Consider the following 18005-nt stretch of genomic DNA (forward strand, 5'->3'; position numbering starts at 1 on the left):
CAGCTCTGACAGTCAGCTGACTCTGCAGGACAGAAGCTGGGTGTCACTGAGTCGGCCCGCTGAGACACATAAATCAAACGCTCCTTAAACTGTTAGCACAACCTACTGTGTGTGTGTGTGTGTGTGTGTGTGTGTGTGCGTGTGTGTGTTTGTGTGTGTGTGCTGTTACTATCAACAAGTACTCAGATCCTTTACTGAAGTCAGAGTACTACAGTAATACCACACTGTTATTTTATTATCATTCATCAGCAGACGACATGAGTGTGTCTGTTTCAAAGGAGGAGTTAATACTTAGAGTTACATTATAGTCTGATATTAACCAGTCATTACTCATTATGGATCAGTGATCAGGGGATTTTACTGTCCAGTAGATGTCAGCTGGTTATATGTTGAAAATATTTAATCATTAAGAAATTAATGTTAATTTTTAAACTTAAGTTTGAAGAGCTCAACGCTCCAATAAAGGCCAACACTGGGCTTTAGATCATGGCTCTGTACGTCAGCTGCATCTCAGCCTCTGCTGGACAGAGACAGAGGAGCTTCATGCGTGTGTGTCAGGATATAAACTCACCTGTGCAGCTGATCCTCAGGTGTGTTTGAATATTGATTAGAGCACTTGTATCGGTCAAACGGAGCTGTAGGAGTTTTGTTTTTGTGCAGACAGAGGTTTCAGACAAACGGACTGAGGGAACAAACTATTTGATTCGTCCTGTGAAGAAGTGAAAACAGATTCCTCCTGTCTGAACTGCAGTCTGGGTATTTTATTAGACTCAGACTGTGGTTAAATGTTGCAGTGATCCTCCGTCTGGAGCTTTTATCTCAGTAAAATGTTCAAAACAGCTCATGTCCAGTAATGTTGGATTTATGAAGGAGACTGATCACGTCTCTTCACATCAACACACATTTTATCAAAAGTACTCAGGTCCTTTTCTGCAGTAAAAGTACTGTCAGAGTAAATGAAAATGTACTGTGTGTAGTGCAGTATAAAGTGTGTACTTCAGTGCAGTACTGTGTGTAGTGCAGTATAAAGTGTGTACTTCAGTGCAGTACTGTGTGTGGTGCAGTATAAAGTGTGTACTTCAGTGCAGTACTGTGTGTAGTGCAGTATAAAGTGTGTACTTCAGTGTGTAACAGTATAGATAGTGTAGTTTCTTCCTCTGCAGCCATCAGAATAAATAAAAGCCTGCAGGAACTATTTCCTGCGTCCTGAGGACCTATTTTTAGATTGTCCATATTTGGTCATCAGGGACGCTCTGTCTCACATTCTTCTTCTTCTTCTCTCTTTTTTTGAACCATAAAGAGGTGGACATACATCCTGATGATTCTGTTACAAGGAACAAGAGGAAAATAATCCACACAGCTGAGACAATAAAAGTTAAATCAATGTTACACCAATATCATAAAACTCCTCTTTAAACTTTAAATGTTCACATATGGAAGAGAAAACAACCACAAGTTTATTTCTCTGAGGGTTTAAACTGATGAGTCATAACTAATATTGAATCTGTCTGAGGAGCTACAGAGCATACCAGGGGAAGTTTCTGCAACTCAACAATAACAACATAATAATGTGACAAAAGCTCCTTCGTCTCATGACCGTCCTCACACCTTAACTATGTTCCTAAACTTGACAAATCATTGATGACACTGATGGTGATCCATCAGTGTCATCAATAGGCTTTACATGATTCTGACTGTGTCATGGAGGAGGTATCATCTGTGCAGACTTTGTGTCGTCACAGGAATAAAATCGCATTCATGAAAACTTTTCAAATAAAACACTGAGAAACAATCTTCTACATGTAGGTAAGATATTCTGTTAATAAACATCAGTGTTCCATGAGACAGACGGCCCCTAGGGAAAGACACCTCTCCTATTTATACATCAGGTCATTTTGTGTCTCTTTGCAGTTCCTCTGCATCTGTGGTCATCTTGTGTCTCATTGAGGTCATTTTGTGTCTCTTTGAGGTCATCTTGTGTCTTTTTGAGGTCATTTTATGCCTCTTTGCAGTTCCTCTACATCTGTGGTCATTTTTTGTCTCTTTGAGGTCATTTTTTGTCTCTTTGTGGTCATTTTTTGTCTCTTTGTGGTCATCTTGTGTCTCATTGAGGTCATCTTGTATCTCTTTGAGGTCATTTCATGTCTCTTTGCAGTTCCTCTACATCTGAGGTCATTTTGTGTCTCTTTGTGGTCATTTTGTGTCTCTTTGAGGTAATTTCATGTCTCTTTGCAGTTCCTCTATATCTGTGGTCATTTTGTGTCTCTTTGTGGTCATTTTGTGTCTCTTTGTGGTCACCTTGTGTCTCTTTGCAGTTCCTCTGCATCTGTGGTTATCTTGTGTCTCTTTGAGGTCATTTTGTGTCTCTTTGAGGAAATTTCTTGTCTCTTTGCAGTTCCTCTATATCTGTGGTCATCTTGTGTCTCTTTGAGGTCATTTTGTGTCTGTTTGTGGTCATCATGTGTCTCTTTGAGGTCATTTCATGTCTCTTTGCAGTTCCTCTACATCTGTGGTTATCTTGTGTCTCTTTGAGGTCATTTTGTGTCTCTTTGAGGAATTTTCTTGTCTCTTTGCAGTTCCTCTATATCTGTGGTCATCTTGTGTCTCTTTGAGGTCATTTTGTGTCTGTTTGTGGTCATCTTGTGTCTCTTTGTGGTCATCTTGTGTCTCTTTGCAGTTCCTCTACATCTGTGGTCATCGTGTGTCTCTTTGAGGTCATTTTGTGTCTCTTTGAGGTAATTTCGTGTCTCTTTGCAGTTCCTCTACATCTGTGGTCATCTTGTGTCTCTTTGAGGTTATTTTGTGTCTGTTTGTGGTCATCTTGTGTCTGTTTGTGGTCATCTTGTGTCTCTTTGCAGTTCCTCTACATCTGTGGTAATCTTGTGTCTCTTTGAAGTCATCTTGAGTCTCTTTGTGGTCATCTTGTGTCTCTTTGCAGTTCCTCTACATCTGTGGTAATCTTGTGTCTCTTTGAAGTCATCTTGAGTCTCTTTGAGGTCATTTTTTGTTTCTTTGAGGTCATTTTGTGTCTCTTTTAAGTCATTTTGTGTCATTTTGTGTCTCTTTGAAGTCATCTTGAGTCTTTTTGAGGTCATTTCGTCTCTCTTTGCAGTTCCTCTACATCTGTGGTAATCTTGTGTCTCTTTGAGGTCATTTTGTGTCTTTTTGTGTCTCTTTGAGGTCATTTTGTGTCTCTTTGAAGTCATTTTGTGTGTCTTTGTGTCTCTTTGAAGTCATCTTGAGTCTCTTTGAGGTCATTTTGTGTCTCTTTTAAGTCATTTTGTGTCTTTTTGTGTCTCTCTGAGGTCATTTCATGTCTCTTTGCAGTTCCTCTACATCTGAGGTCATCTTGAGTCTCTTTGAGGTCATTTTGTGTCTCTTTGTGGTCATCTTGTGTCTCTTTGTGATCATTTTGTGATCATTTGAGGCCAGGGGGCCCTGACAGTTTGCGCCTCCCTGTTCAGTAATCATGGTACAACAGTCAGACCAAAAGAAAAAACATTAAACTGACGTCCAACATGGTGGCATGTCCTCTTCCCTGGTAACCATGGTAACAGGTTTGACTCAGGTATGTTTTGTGTTTCAGGTGAAGCCAGAATAAAGAAACCAACCGCCAAGACTCCGCCCAAACAAGGTGACACACACACACTTATATACACTGTAATAATATCCATCTATATATGATTACTGATAACTGATTATTGATCATTGATGTGTGTGTGCAGCTGCTCCTCCTCAGATCCTGCAGTTCCCAGAGGACATGAAGATCCTGGCGGGAGAGAAGGTGGAGATCCTCTGCAAGTTCTCTGGAGCTCCGCCCATCAACTGCACCTGGCTGAAGTTCAGGAAACCAGTGAGACACACACACACACACACACACACACACACACACGCACGCACACACACTGAGGATGCTGTTATTGATCAGCAGGTGGTTTCGTGCTGTGACAGACTGAACAGAAGAAGTTTCTAAAATGTGATGATGATGTGTTTCTGAAGAAAGTGATGCATGCTGTGGAGCTGCAGTGCATGCTGGGAGCCTGAGCCTTATTGATCAGCTGCTGTATTTTTATAATATGGGATATTTGTTCTGTAAATCTTTGAGGGTGCAATCCAAAATTGTGTGAGCAGTTTGTTTGTTGTGCCAGGCTCCGTTATTAAAACAGCTGATTTTAGCTCTGTGAACGTTTGAGTCAGAATCATCTGATGACATCATACAACAGTCACACTTTGCAGGACTTTTACAGTAACACAGTATTTTTTTCACCCTGTGGTATTTGTACTTTTCCTGCTGTGAAGGATCTGAGTGGTGCTGAAGCCTCATTACGTTGTGCCTCATGTGTTTTGTGTGTGTGTGTGTGTGTGTCAGATCCAGGAGTGCTCGTCTGATATCTCCATAGAGAGCACAGACAGCAGCAGTAAACTGACCATCAGCAGCGGTCAGCAGGAACACTGTGGGTGTTACACCATCGAGCTGAGGAACAGCTACGGCCTCCGACAGGCCGCCCTCAACCTCACCATCGTCGGTAACAAACAGCTCTTTGATCTAAGATCTTTAAATATTAATATAATATTTAATTCCTTTCACATATAACTGACCTGCAGATCCAAAACACAACACGTAAAGTCATGCATTAACAGAAAAAATGAATGCAAATGCCACAATTGTGGTGAGCGTCAACACATGTTAACAAGTGTTAGCTTTTTGCATGTGTTTTTCTTTTTGTATAAGTATGTTAACTATTTGCACTTGTGTAAGCATTCGTATTTGATTTATAGCTTTTTGCATGTTTGTGTTTTAGCTCTTTACATTTGTGTGTTGGCTTTATGCTTGCGTGTTTTAGCTTTTTGCACGTTAGCTATTTGCACTCAGCATCTTAGCATTTGCATTTGATGAATAGCTTTTTGCTGTGTTAGCTTTGTTGCATTTGTGTTGTGACTTTGCATTTTTGTTTTCTGTTACTTAAGGAATATGTAAAGTATTTAGTAGGGATGCACCGAATATTCGGTAACCGAATATATTCGGCCAAATATTGCAAAAAAACACACATTCGGTATTCGGTGGAATAAGTTAAAAGCACGGCCGAATAATAGCGGCGTGTTTTGACAACGCAATCAAACAGCGTGCTGTGACGGGCGGATTAAAATGTCGGCAGTGTGGCGATCCTTCCGTCACCGCACTTGCATTTGCGACTAAAAATAGTTTTGTGCGAGCAAAATAGGCTTAAATCATTCAGCACGCTGTGCGAGCAGCCTACAGATTTCAACCAGCAGCAGAAACGAAAGGCGAATCCCACTGATTGTGTGTTGAACGGGGGTCACAGACACAGACAGTAACGTATTCCTGTCAAATACGGCGGCCATCAGCTTACCAGCGACGGAGAAGTCGGCTCCAATAATGTCCTCTTCTTGGCGTCATGACTGCCCAGAAGTACCTTAACAGCCGAGCCGTGGCAGCACACAGGTATGTGACGTGTCAGAGGAGAAACGAGCCGTTCACATTTCTCTCTTTGTGGCAGTAACGGCCCACAAACCTCACCGCACTTTAGGGACTGTTCTTTACTTGTCAGGGGAGGAGGGTGGCTGGTTGATTTTTATTTTATTTATTTTATTTTGATCCCCCCTATGTTAATCACTTATTGATGCTGTTTTTGAAGTATGAATAAGTCAATAAGTAATTTATTCCATTGAAATATCATTGATGTATTATAGAAAAGTGATTTATCTTTTCATAAATGACAAAAGGCACATCTGCCTCATTTTCGTTGTGGTATCGTGATACTGATCAGAACCGTGATACTTTCACTGGTATCGTACCGTGGGTCCCAATTTTGGTACCGTGACAACACTAATCTGGAGGGGGTTCATCTGCAAAAACTAATGAAAAACTAAACAATGATATTCGGTACTCGGTACTCGGTATTTGGCAAAGCGTTTAATATTATTCGGCTTCGGCTTCGGCCACAAATTTTCATTTTGGTGCATCCCTAGTATTTTGGATACACAGTTCTTTCAAACCTTCTCAGCCACCGAAACATCTACATTAACGCAGCAGTAGAATTAACACAAAAGCATCAGATAGAGAAGGAAAACAGGGAACATTTTACAGCTGCATACTTGTACTTTAAATAAGTTTATTTCATTTTACTTTAAATACTAACACTTCTGCCTCAGTGAACTTTTGAATGCAGAAGTTTCAATTGTAGCAGAGTATCTTCACAGTGTGGTGTCAGTACAGTCCCTGCAGTAAACCATCTAAATACTGCTTCCACAGCTGTTTATCTGATCCTGAAACATTTAATAAGATTTACAGACAGACCAGTAAACTTTATTAGATTTGTTTGTTTTGACTGCAGAGACTCGAGGGCGGCGCGTTAGGGCCATTGTAAGTAAAAAAGTATACAGAGCCGAGAAGAGGGGTAATATTCTAATAAAAAATATGAATTTTCATCTCATACATTCACAACTTTAACCTTGGAAACTAAGAGGTTTTTATCAGAATATTTCTCCCCTCTCTGGCTCTCTATATATAACTTGCCACATGTATGCCATAGCAGAGGCTCTGATGAGGTTTCTTAACAGAGTAAAGTGAGATACAAGCAGACAGGAGAATAAAGTGGATGATATTTCCATGTTTCCTCTTCAGTCTGTGTCTAATAACAGACACACTGAGTTCAGACACACAGCTGCAGTTTGATGCCTTTTATGGCAGTGTGCTGTGTGTGTGCGTGTTCGTTGTTTATAACTACACACACACACACACACACACACACACACAGATGTTCTCTGTCTCCTCAGTGTTAATAGTCAGTGTGACCTCAGGTGACCTCTGATCACGTGATCACAGCGGTCCGTCTTGTGTTTCCGTCTTTGAGTCGGTACAACTTTATTCAGTCAGCTGAGATGATCTGTGTGTTTGTCTTGTGTCGGCTGCAACAGACAGGTTCGCTCTGTGCCGTCAGGTCATACTGTCACATCTTCATCACTTTAAGTCTTCATCTTCATGTTTCATCTCGTGCAGAGGATAAACCCTTTAATGACCGTGTTAGTTCAGACTGTTGCTGTACAGACCACTGCAGCCTCTAGAGGTCAGTGTCGTCCTGCATCTACCTGACTGAACCCTCCCTCCTCCTCCTCAGATAAACCCGACCCCCCAGCGAAGGTCCCCGCAGCCTCAGACATCCGGCGGTCCAGTCTGACTCTGTCATGGTACGGGCCGACCTATGACGGAGGCAGCGCCGTGCAGTCCTACAACCTGGAGATCTGGGACTCTGTGGACAAGCAGTGGAAACACCTGGTGTCCTGCAACAGCACCTCCTACAACATACAGGTGTGTTAGTGATGTCATCAAGCAGCACGTCCCCCTGACCACAGGTGGAGACATCTCAGGCCCTCCTTACATTCACACAGAACAGCTTTTATCACCACCTACTGGCCCTGCAAGCCTTAGGAATCATTTTGTGTTTTAATGGGGGTTGAGATATTTTGTAAAACAAAGGTCATCAATCAAGCAATCAATCAATCAATTTTATTTATAAAGCCCAATATCACAAATCACAATTTGCCTAACCCGGCTTCACAGCATATGACATCCCTATAAGGAAAAACTCCCCCCAAAAAACCCTTTAACGGGGGGAAAAAACGGAACTTTTAAAACTGAGGGAAAATATGTTTTCAAAAGTATCCACACAGACAGGACCTTAGAAAGGGAACAAACATATCTTCAACATGTATCCAGACTAAATCAAGTGTGTTTGTGCCTCTAGAACCTTCTTCCAGAACGTCAGTATAAATTTCGCATCCGTGCGGAGAACGTCTACGGAGTCGGAGAACCAAGTGCCGAATCTGAACCTGTGACTGTTGGACTAGTGGACGATGGTGAGTAAGCTATAAAAACACTAACTTGACTTCCTTTATCCCCGATCCTGGTCTGTCACAGGTCTGTTCCAGGTCATAGTTGGTGTTCCAGGTCAGGTCATAGTAGGTGTTCCAGGTCATAGTAGGTGTTCCAGGTCAGAATTGGTGTTCCAGGTCATAGTAGGTGTTCCAGGTCAGAATTGGTGTTCCAGGTCATAGTAGGTGTTCTTGGTCATAGTTGGTGTTCCAGGTCAGAGTTGGTGTTCCAGGACATAGTTGGTTTTCTAGGTCAGAATTGGTGTTCCAGGACATAGTTGGTGTTCCAGGATATAGTTGGTGTTCCAGGTCATAGTTGGTGTTCCAGGTCATAGTTGGTGTTCCAGGTCATAGTTGGTGTTCCAGGACATAGTTGGTGTTCCAGGTCAGAATTGGTGTTCCAGGACATAGTTGGTGTTCCAGGTCATAGTTGGTGTTCCAGGTCATAGTTGGTGTTCTGGGTCATAGTTGGTGTTCCGGGTCATAGTTGGTGTTCCAGGACATAGTTGGTGTTCCAGGTCATAGTTGTGTTCCGGGTCATAGTTGGTGTTCCAGGTCATAGTTGGTGTTCCAGGTCATAGTTGTGTTCCGGGTCATAGTTGGTGTTCCAGGTCATAGTTGGTGTTCCAGGACATAGTTGTGTTCCGGGTCATAGTTGGTGTTCCAGGTCATAGTTGGTGTTCCAGGACATAGTTGTGTTCCGGGTCATAGTTGGTGTTCCAGGTCATAGTTGGTGTTCCAGGTCAGAGTTGGTGTTCTGGGTCATAGTTGGTGTTCCAGGTCATAGTTGGTGTTCTAGGTCATAGTTGTGTTCCGGGTCATAGTTGGTGTTCCAGGTCATAGTTGGTGTTCCAGGACATAGTTGTGTTCCGGGTCATAGTTGGTGTTCCAGGTCATAGTTGGTGTTCCAGGACATAGTTGTGTTCCGGGTCATAGTTGGTGTTCCAGGTCATAGTTGGTGTTCTAGGTCATAGTTGTGTTCCGGGTCATAGTTGGTGTTCCAGGTCATAGTTGGTGTTCTAGGTCATAGTTGTGTTCCGGGTCATAGTTGTGTTCCGGGTCATAGTTGGTGTTCTAGGTCATAGTTGTGTTCCGGGTCATAGTTGTGTTCCGGGTCATAGTTGGTGTTCCAGGACATAGTTGTGTTCCGGGTCATAGTTGGTGTTCCAGGTCATAGTTGGTGTTCCAGGTCATAGTTGGTGTTCCAGGACATAGTTGTGTTCCGGGTCATAGTTGGTGTTCCAGGTCATAGTTGGTGTTCTAGGTCATAGTTGTGTTCCGGGTCATAGTTGGTGTTCCAGGACATAGTTGGTGTTCCAGGACATAGTTGGTGTTCTAGGTCATAGTTGGTGTTCCAGGTCATAGTTGGTGTTCCAGGACATAGTTGGTGTTCTGGGTCATAATTGGTGTTCCAGGTCATAGTTGGTGTTCTTGGTCATAGTTGGTGTTCCAGGTCATAGTTGGTGTTCCAGGTCATAGTTGGTGTTCCAGGTCATAGTTGGTGTTCCAGGTCATAGTTGGTGTTCCAGGACATAGTTGGTGTTCCAGGTCATAGTTGGTGTTCCAGGTCATAGTTGGTGTTCCAGGACATAGTTGTGTTCCGGGTCATAGTTGGTGTTCCAGGTCATAGTTGGTGTTCTAGGTCATAGTTGTGTTCCGGGTCATAGTTGGTGTTCCAGGTCATAGTTGGTGTTCCAGGACATAGTTGGTGTTCCAGGTCATAGTTGGTGTTCCAGGTCATAGTTGGTGTTCCAGGACATAGTTGGTGTTCCAGGTCATAGTTGGTGTTCCAGGTCATAGTTGGTGTTCCAGGTCATAGTTGGTGTTCCAGGACATAGTTGGTGTTCTAGGTCAGAATTGGTGTTCTAGGTCATAGTTGGTGTTCCAGGTCAGAATTGGTGTTCTAGGTCATAGTTGGTGTTCCAGGTCATAGTTGGTGTTCTAGGTCAGAATTGGTGTTCCAGGACATAGTTGGTGTTCCAGGTCATAGTTGGTGTTCTAGGTCAGAATTGGTGTTCCAGGACATAGTTGGTGTTCCAGGACATAGTTGGTGTTCCAGGTCATAGTTGGTGTTCCAGGTCATAGTTGGTGTTCCGGGTCATAGTTGGTGTTCCAGGTCATAGTTGGTGTTCCAGGACATAGTTGGTGTTCTAGGTCATAGTTGGTGTTCCAGGTCATAGTTGGTGTTCCAGGACATAGTTGGTGTTCCAGGTCATAGTTGGTGTTCCGGGTCATAGTTGGTGTTCCAGGTCATAGTTGGTGTTCCAGGTCATAGTTGGTGTTCTAGGTCAGAGTCCAGGTCATAGTTGGTGTTCCAGGTCAAAGTTGGTGTTCTGGGTCATAATTGGTGTTCTTGTTCGTAGTTGGTGTTCCAGGACATAGTTGGTGTTCCAGGTCATAATTGGCGTTCCAGGACATAGTTGGTGTTCCAGGTCATAGTTGGTGTTCTAGGTCAGAGTGCAGGTCATAGTTGGTGTTCCAGGTCAAAGTTGGTGTTCCAGGTCATAGTTGGTGTTCCAGGTCAGAGTTGGTGTTCCGGGTCATAGTTGGTGTTCCAGGTCAGAGTTGGTGTTCCAGGTCAAAGTTGGTGTTCCAGGTCATAGTTGGTGTTCTAGGTCAGAGTCCAGGTCATAGTTGGTGTTCCAGGTCAGAGTTGGTGTTCTGGGTCATAATTGGTGTTCTTGTTCGTAGTTGGTGTTCCAGGACATAGTTGGTGTTCCAGGTCATAATTGGTGTTCCAGGTCAGAGTTGGTGTTCCAGGTCATAGTTGGTGTTCTAGGTCAGAGTCCAGGTCATAGTTGGTGTTCCAGGTCAGAGTTGGTGTTCCAGGTCAGAGTTGGTGTTCCGGGTCATAATTGGTGTTCCAGGTCAGAGTTGGTGTTCCAGGTCAAAGTTGGTGTTCCAGGTCATAGTTGGTGTTCCAGGTCAAAGTTGGTGTTCCAGGTCATAGTTGGTGTTCCAGGTCAGAGTTGGTGTTCCAGGTCATAGTTGGTGTTCCGGGTCATAATTGGTGTTCCGGGTCAAAGTTGGTGTTCCAGGTCATAATTGGTGTTCCAGGTCAGAGTTGGTGTTCCAGGTCAGAGTTGGTGTTCCGGGTCAAAGTTGGTGTTCCAGGTCAGAGTTGGTGTTCCAGGTCAGAGTTGGTGTTCCAGGACATAGTTGGTGTCCTGGGTCAAAGTTGGTGTTCCAGGTCATAGTTGGTGTCCTGGGTCAAAGTTGGTGTTCCAGGTCATAGTTGGTGTTCCGGGTCATAATTGGTGTTCCAGGTCATAGTTGGTGTTCCGGGTCAAAGTTGGTGTTCCAGGTCATAATTGGTGTTCCAGGTCATAGTTGGTGTTCCGGGTCATAATTGGTGTTCCGGGTCAAAGTTGGTGTTCCAGGTCATAATTGGTGTTCCAGGTCATAGTTGGTGTTCCAGGACATAGTTGTGTTCCGGGTCAAAGTTGGTGTTCCAGGTCAGAGTTGGTGTTCTAGGACATAGTTGGTGTCCTGGGTCAAAGTTGGTGTTCCAGGTCATAGTTGGTGTTCCAGGTCAAAGTTGGTGTTCCAGGACATAGTTGGTGTCCTGGGTCAAAGTTAGGGTTCCAGGTCATAGTTGGTGTTCCAGGTCAAAGTTGTTCCAGGTCATAGTTGGTGTTCCAGGTGAAAGTTGTTCCAGGTCATAGTTGGTGTTCCAGGTCAAAGTTGTTCCAGGTCATAGTTGGTGTTCCAGGACTATGTCAGCTTCACTAAACCATATTAAACCAAACTGAAGTGAATGTGACTGAACTAAACCGACTAACTAAACTAACTGCTGCTGTTTGGTCCGTCCACCAGAGGAAGAGGCCGAGGTAGAGGAGGAGGATGAAGGTACAATGCTCAGACTTTCTCATAACAGCGTAACATAACAGGACGTGATATCATTGGAGCCCCACCTCTGACCTTTGACCTCTGTTTTCTTAGACTCAGAGAAGGAGCCAGACTACAGAGACGTGACCATCAGAACAGACACGAAGGTGAAGGAGCTGTATGACGTCGAGGAGCGGCTGGGGACGTAAGGCTCCGCCCACTCACACCTCACCCACAATGCACCTCTGCTTCTCTACACCCATGATGGATCAAAAAAAAAAGGTCTTTAACCGTGGAGTAAAACCAGTGTTGTGTTTGTGTGACAGGGGGAAGTTCGGTCAGGTCTTCAAACTGGTGGAGAAGGCGACGAAGAAGGTCTGGGCGGGGAAGTTCATCAAGGCGTACTCGGCAAAGGAGAAGGAGAACGTCCGGCAGGAGATCGGCATCATGAACAGCCTGCATCACCCCAAACTGGTCCAGTGTGTTGATGCCTTCGAGGGCAAGTCTGACATCGTCATGGTGCTCGAGATGTACGTCACGTTTACTCTGAACAACAACATTGTGTTTATTTCGTCAGCAGGGATTCTGGTGACAGGCTGTGTACATTTACTCAAGTACTGTAGGTACAAATTCGAGGTACTTTTAGGGCCGATGTCACGTTATTATCTGGAGGTGGACGAAGAAACGGAGCGTTATATTTCTACATGAATCAACCAACGGTTAAGTTAATCACACATTCACTCTGCTCGACGCTCTGCTGCTCTGAGAGTGCGGTGCTCTGAATAACTGAACGGTACATTGAGACAGCGCTCCGACACTCTGAATGAATATTTCTGAATGCATCACTCGCATCATCTTCCTCGATTGTCTACAACAGGAAAACAGAACTTGCTAGCTAATGTCTGTGGAGAATTGTTTTGCCTCAAGCTAAGCCCCGCCCAACAAAAAACATTGTAATGTTTACTAGCAGTAAAAGGGTCTATACTTACACTCCACTACTTCTCAGAGGGACAACAAAGTACCAGCTCCTCTAACGTTCACTGATCAACATGTATCTCGTTTGTTTAATCCTCAGTAAACTACAACTTTATTTAGCTTTAGTTTTGTTCACATTAAACAAGATATAACAGTTTAATTGACGAGCTTTATAGGAGTATTTATCAGTGTCAGACAGAGCCCTTCAATATAAAACCCGATCTGGAACTCCATGTACGGAATACTGGTGTGTCTTCGATGAAATGTGAACCTCAGCTGATCTAGGAGCAGTTTGATGTGGAAACACAGACTAGATGTTTTTGTTTCAGAGAACGTTGGAAAATAATTCTGTGGCCAACTATGAGAGGAATGAGAGCGACTATTTCCTGTCTGCTAATTATAGAGCCGTGATGGACAGACTGCTCCAAAAACACACACTCACAACAAATCATCTGCTGACTGTAAAATATTGAACTCTTAATGTCTGGTGTTTCAGCAGGAAATTTCAGTCTCATCTTGTTTCTTCCTTTACTCGGATAAACAGACAGGAACACATTTACACTGTTTGTTACTCAGATAAACAACTGAAGGAAAAACATTGAATATCTGATAAGGTGATAAAAACTGTTTACATTCAGACTCTTATTTTGGTAGGGCTGCCCGCTGTTCCTGTCAGGTCTGATAACGGTCTAATCTGAAGCTTCACGGCTGATACAACAGAGGCAGTTTCACATCAAGAAAATTTTTTGGTTTTGGTTATAAACAGCAGCTTGCGTTTGTTTTGGCCACCAGGGAAACGCTAAAGATTTGGGACGTAATTTATTCAATTCTTTCAGTTTATTGTAGCATGTTTTGTGTGTGTCATGAAAAAAAATCAGTGATAAAGCATCAGTCTTGGTGTAAAAGGTTTGAACGTGAAAAACTGTAAATGAATGTTCTGTATTTTTGTTGTGTTTAGCCGTGGCTAGAGACATTATGTTTTCCGGTTATTCGTCCATCCCTCCTTTACCTCTGAATGCAATATCACAAGAACACCTTGAGGGAATTCCTTCAAATTTGGCACCAACGTACACTTGGACTTAATGATGACACGTCTAGATTTTGGTAGTCAAAGGTCAAAGGATACTGTGACCTTCAGTCCCCCTCATTTTCATTAATGTGATATCGCAAAAAAAACCTGAGTGTTTCCTTAAATTTGACACAAACGTCCACTTGGACTTAAATATCACTGATTTCATTCTCTTTCCCATTTCTCATTCCCTTTGGAGAGGTTCCTCAAATTTGTTCAGTTGGACTGAAAGATCAACTGATTCCATTTTGGTAGTCAAAGGGCAAGGTCACTGTGACCTTGCCCCGTCTTATTCTTGTGAATGTGATATCTCAAAAAGACCTTCACGGAGTTTCCTTGAATTTGGCACAAACGTCCACTTGGACTTAAAGATTAACTGATTAGATTTTGGTGGTCAAAGGTGAAGGTCACTGTGGCCTAGCGTCCGTCTCATTCTTGTGAATGTGATATCTTAAGAAAACCTTGAAGTAATTCCTCTCAAATTTGGCACAAACTTCCACTTGGACTGAAATATCACTGATTTTATTTTGGTAGTCAAAGGTCAAAGTCACTGTGACCTTGCATCTCTCATTCTCGTAAATGTGAGTTTTTGCAGATTTGGCATAGACTGCCACTTGGACTGAAAGATCAACTGATTAGATTTTGGTGGTCAAAGGTTAAGGTCACTGTGGTCGAGGGTCTGAAGACCTTGAAGGAAATTCCTCAGATTTGGCACATTCCATTTTACTCAAAATCAACAGATTACGGACGTCCAGTAGCTCACTTGGTAGAGCAGGCAACACATGTACAAAGGCTACATTCTTGCTGCAGGGGTCATGGGTTCAATTATGAACAAATAGCAACCGGGTGCTTTTTTTTGTGTGTTGTGCAGGATCTCAGGCGGCGAGCTATTTGAGCGCATCATCGACGAGGACTTTGAGCTGACGGAGAGGGAGGTGATCAAATACATGCTGCAGATCATCGACGGAGTCAGCTTCATCCACAAACAGGGCATCGTCCACCTCGACCTCAAACCTGAGAACATCATGTGTGTCAACAAGACCGGCAGCAAGATCAAACTCATTGACTTCGGCCTTGCCCGCCGACTAGGTGACCAATCACTGTGGGGGGAAGTTTAACGTCTGGAGTTTGTTGCAGAATCTTTGATGTCGCAGGATTTGTTGATCCAGATTGAAAAATCTTTTCACACAGTGATGTTTGGTGACAAATATTCTCAAAACGAATAAATAATGTTAGCTTTAGCTCTACTTTATCACTGACATATCATGCTAATATTAGCCTTCTTGATCACTAAAATACCAGGTGATACCTTGCTACAACACTTACTGTATGTGACAGTTCCAATGCTTGTCGGCATTTTAGCTAAGCTAACATACCACCATGTAGTGCTACAATCAGTATAAAAACTCATTCAACACTTAACTTGATGACAAATATTAAGAAACTAATTCAGAATCCCTGTTAGCTTTAGCTGTACTTAACCTGATAATGATTTTTAATGCTAACATAGCATGCTAACATCAGCCCTCTATCACTCCTGTTACACTTAAATACCAGGTCATTACCACAATACCTGGATGCATGTGACCCTGCTAACCCTCGTTTGCATTTTAATAAGCTAAACAGTTTGTTAATATTATACCATTAGCACTTGGCTGAGCCTTAAATGTCCTAAAATGGCTGCCTCAGTACTTATTGATCATTATCGACATTCTCTTTCTGTCCTTTAACAGAAAACGCAGGAACTCTTAAGGTTTTGTTTGGGACTCCAGAGTTCGTGGCTCCAGAAGTGATCAACTATGAAGCCATCAGTTATCCCACTGACATGTGGAGTATAGGAGTCATCTGTTATATACTGTGAGTCTGTCCAACACAACGTAACTTCTTATTTAGCGTCTTATTAAATGTCTTATTTACTTATTTAGCTTCTTTTCTGATTCTGGTTTAGCTTCTTTTAGCTTATTATTAGGCTTCTCATTTAACGTATTTACCTTCTTTATTTGTTGTTTTTAGCTCATTATATTGTTTTTCTTTAATTTCACTCAGTTTACTCTTTTTTTCATTTCTGTCTGCATTTCTAAGCATGGGGTATTTGTTTAATTTGATTTTGCTCAGTTCACTTCTGTTTCCTTTAGCTCAGCTTCACTCTGTTTTATCTTATAAATTTCTTCTTTTTTTGCATAGCTCAGCTTCATTTGTTTTTTATTTTTATTTTCCCTTTAGTTTCTTTTACCTTAGCTTCACTTAGCTTAGCTTCTTTTTGTTGTTGTTTTTTGTTTTGGGATTGTTTTGTTTGTCCTTTTGTGTAGCTTCTTTTTACTTAGCTTGATTTAGCCTAGCTTAATTTTGTTTTTATTTCCTGCCCTTTAATTTAGCTTCTTTTAGCCTAGCTTTTCGTAGCTTATCTTAATTTATCAAGTTCTGTAATTTCCCTTTTTCAACATTTAGTACTTTAGCCGGCTGATATTTAAGGTTAGCTTAATTTCATTTTATTTTAGTTAAGATTTTTTGAGCTTAGCTTAGCCTTTATTTTGTTTTATTTTATTCCTTTAATCTAGTATTTCAGTTTATCTTTCTTTAACTTAGCTTAAATCACCAGGCTTTGTTTATTCTAATCTAACATTTTATTTCTTTGTTGTAACTTTAGCTATAATATTTATACATAGTTTTAAGGTTAAGTTTTTCTTTATTTTATTCTGTTCAGTATTTCATGTAATTTCCTGTTTAACATTATTTTCCAATTTAAATATCTAACCTTTGAGTTTTATACAGTTTTTTCTTCTTCTCAGTGGTTTTCTGTTTCGTGGCCTCTGTATTTTAGTTAAATGTTGCTTAGTGAACTTTATTCTGGTTCAGTTTGGTTCAGTTTGGCTCAGTTATGTTCCCCTGTGTTTATCGTCCTCTCAGGCTGAGCGGTTTGTCTCCCTTCATGGGCGACAACGATAACGAGACTCTGTCCAACGTCACCTCGGCCACCTGGGACTTTGAGGACGAGGCCTTCGATGAAATCTCAGACAACGCCAAAGACTTCATCACCAACCTGCTGAAGAAAGACATGAAGTAAGAACACAGTGTGTGGCCGCCATCTTTGATTGGATACCACCAACATGTTTAGATATGAAGCCTCACTCTGCGTGTGTGTGTCAGGACTCGGCTCACCTGTGCTCAGTGTTATGAACACACCTGGCTGAAGCAAGACACCAACACCATGAAGGCCAAGAAGCTCTCCAAGGAGAGGATGAAGAAGTACATCCTGAGGAGGAAATGGCAGGTAAACAACAACATGAGGACAGAGACATGATGCAGTGTATTTACAATTCCTGGTGAGGAGTGATTAAAGGTTGTTAAAAACAGGAACTCAAAATAACCAACTGAAATTAACTGTTTCTTCTTCTGTGGCAGAAAACAGGTCACGCTGTCCGAGCCATCGGCAGACTGTCGTCCATGGCCATGATGGCCGGAGTGAGCGCCAAGAAGGGCTCCCCCACCGAAGGTACAGACTGATGGGAATGAACATTGTTGTTTTTTAAAAAATACACAGCTGACTCTATGTGTATGTGTGTGTGTGTGTGTGTGTGTGTCCTCGCGCGTTCAGAGGATAACCAGTTCCTGGAGTGTTTGGAGTACGAGCAGAAGACGGAGTGTAAGCCGACATTCAGCTCAGTCATCAAAGACGTGGAGGTGGTGGAGGGTAGCGCCGCTCGCTTCGACTGCAAGATCGAAGGTACAACACAACGAATACAACAAATACACAACAAACTTCTGTCAGACTTCACCAAACAGATGGAAACACTGAACAGACTCGTTAATAATGAAGATGTGTGTGTGTGTGTGCAGGTTACCCCGACCCAGAGGTGGTGTGGTACAAAGACGAACAGCCGATCAAAGAGACCCGACACTTCCAGATCGACTACGACGAAGAGGGAAACTGTAGTCTGGTCATTTCAGAGGTCAGAGGTCAACTCCATTATTATTCAGTGTGTCTGCAGTGTGTCACTGTGACCTTCAACTTACCCCCAAAACTTTTGTGAACACAATTTCTGAAGAACACCTTGAAGGTTTTTTTTTTTTTTTTTTAAATTTTCAAATTTGGCACAAACGTCCACTTGGACTCAATAGTGAAGTGATTGGACATTGGTGTCACAGGTCACTGTGACCTCATAAAACCAGTTTTTATGCCTCTGCATAGGTGATAGCCATGGCCAGAGATTATGCTTTTGCATAATCCATACATCTGTTA

At 42.5% G+C, this 18005-nt stretch overlaps 1 protein-coding gene across 1 annotated transcript in view; it reads left to right on the forward strand.

Annotated features, from left to right (window-relative positions):
- mylka (myosin, light chain kinase a) overlaps positions 1-18005 on the forward strand; it is a 77556-nt gene that overhangs the window by 55720 nt on the left and 3831 nt on the right. Inside the window, 15 exon segments of the mRNA XM_049594377.1 lie at positions 3587-3634; positions 3726-3853; positions 4370-4526; positions 7140-7330; positions 7767-7886; positions 11712-11742; positions 11836-11926; positions 12048-12251; positions 14637-14854; positions 15499-15622; positions 16673-16825; positions 16913-17036; positions 17168-17258; positions 17361-17489; positions 17603-17715. Coding sequence (XP_049450334.1) covers positions 3587-3634; positions 3726-3853; positions 4370-4526; positions 7140-7330; positions 7767-7886; positions 11712-11742; positions 11836-11926; positions 12048-12251; positions 14637-14854; positions 15499-15622; positions 16673-16825; positions 16913-17036; positions 17168-17258; positions 17361-17489; positions 17603-17715 — 1922 coding nt within the window.

Source organism: Epinephelus fuscoguttatus, linkage group LG13, assembly GCF_011397635.1.
Source record: "Epinephelus fuscoguttatus linkage group LG13, E.fuscoguttatus.final_Chr_v1".
In the NCBI taxonomy this organism is placed as follows: domain Eukaryota; kingdom Metazoa; phylum Chordata; class Actinopteri; order Perciformes; family Serranidae; genus Epinephelus; species Epinephelus fuscoguttatus.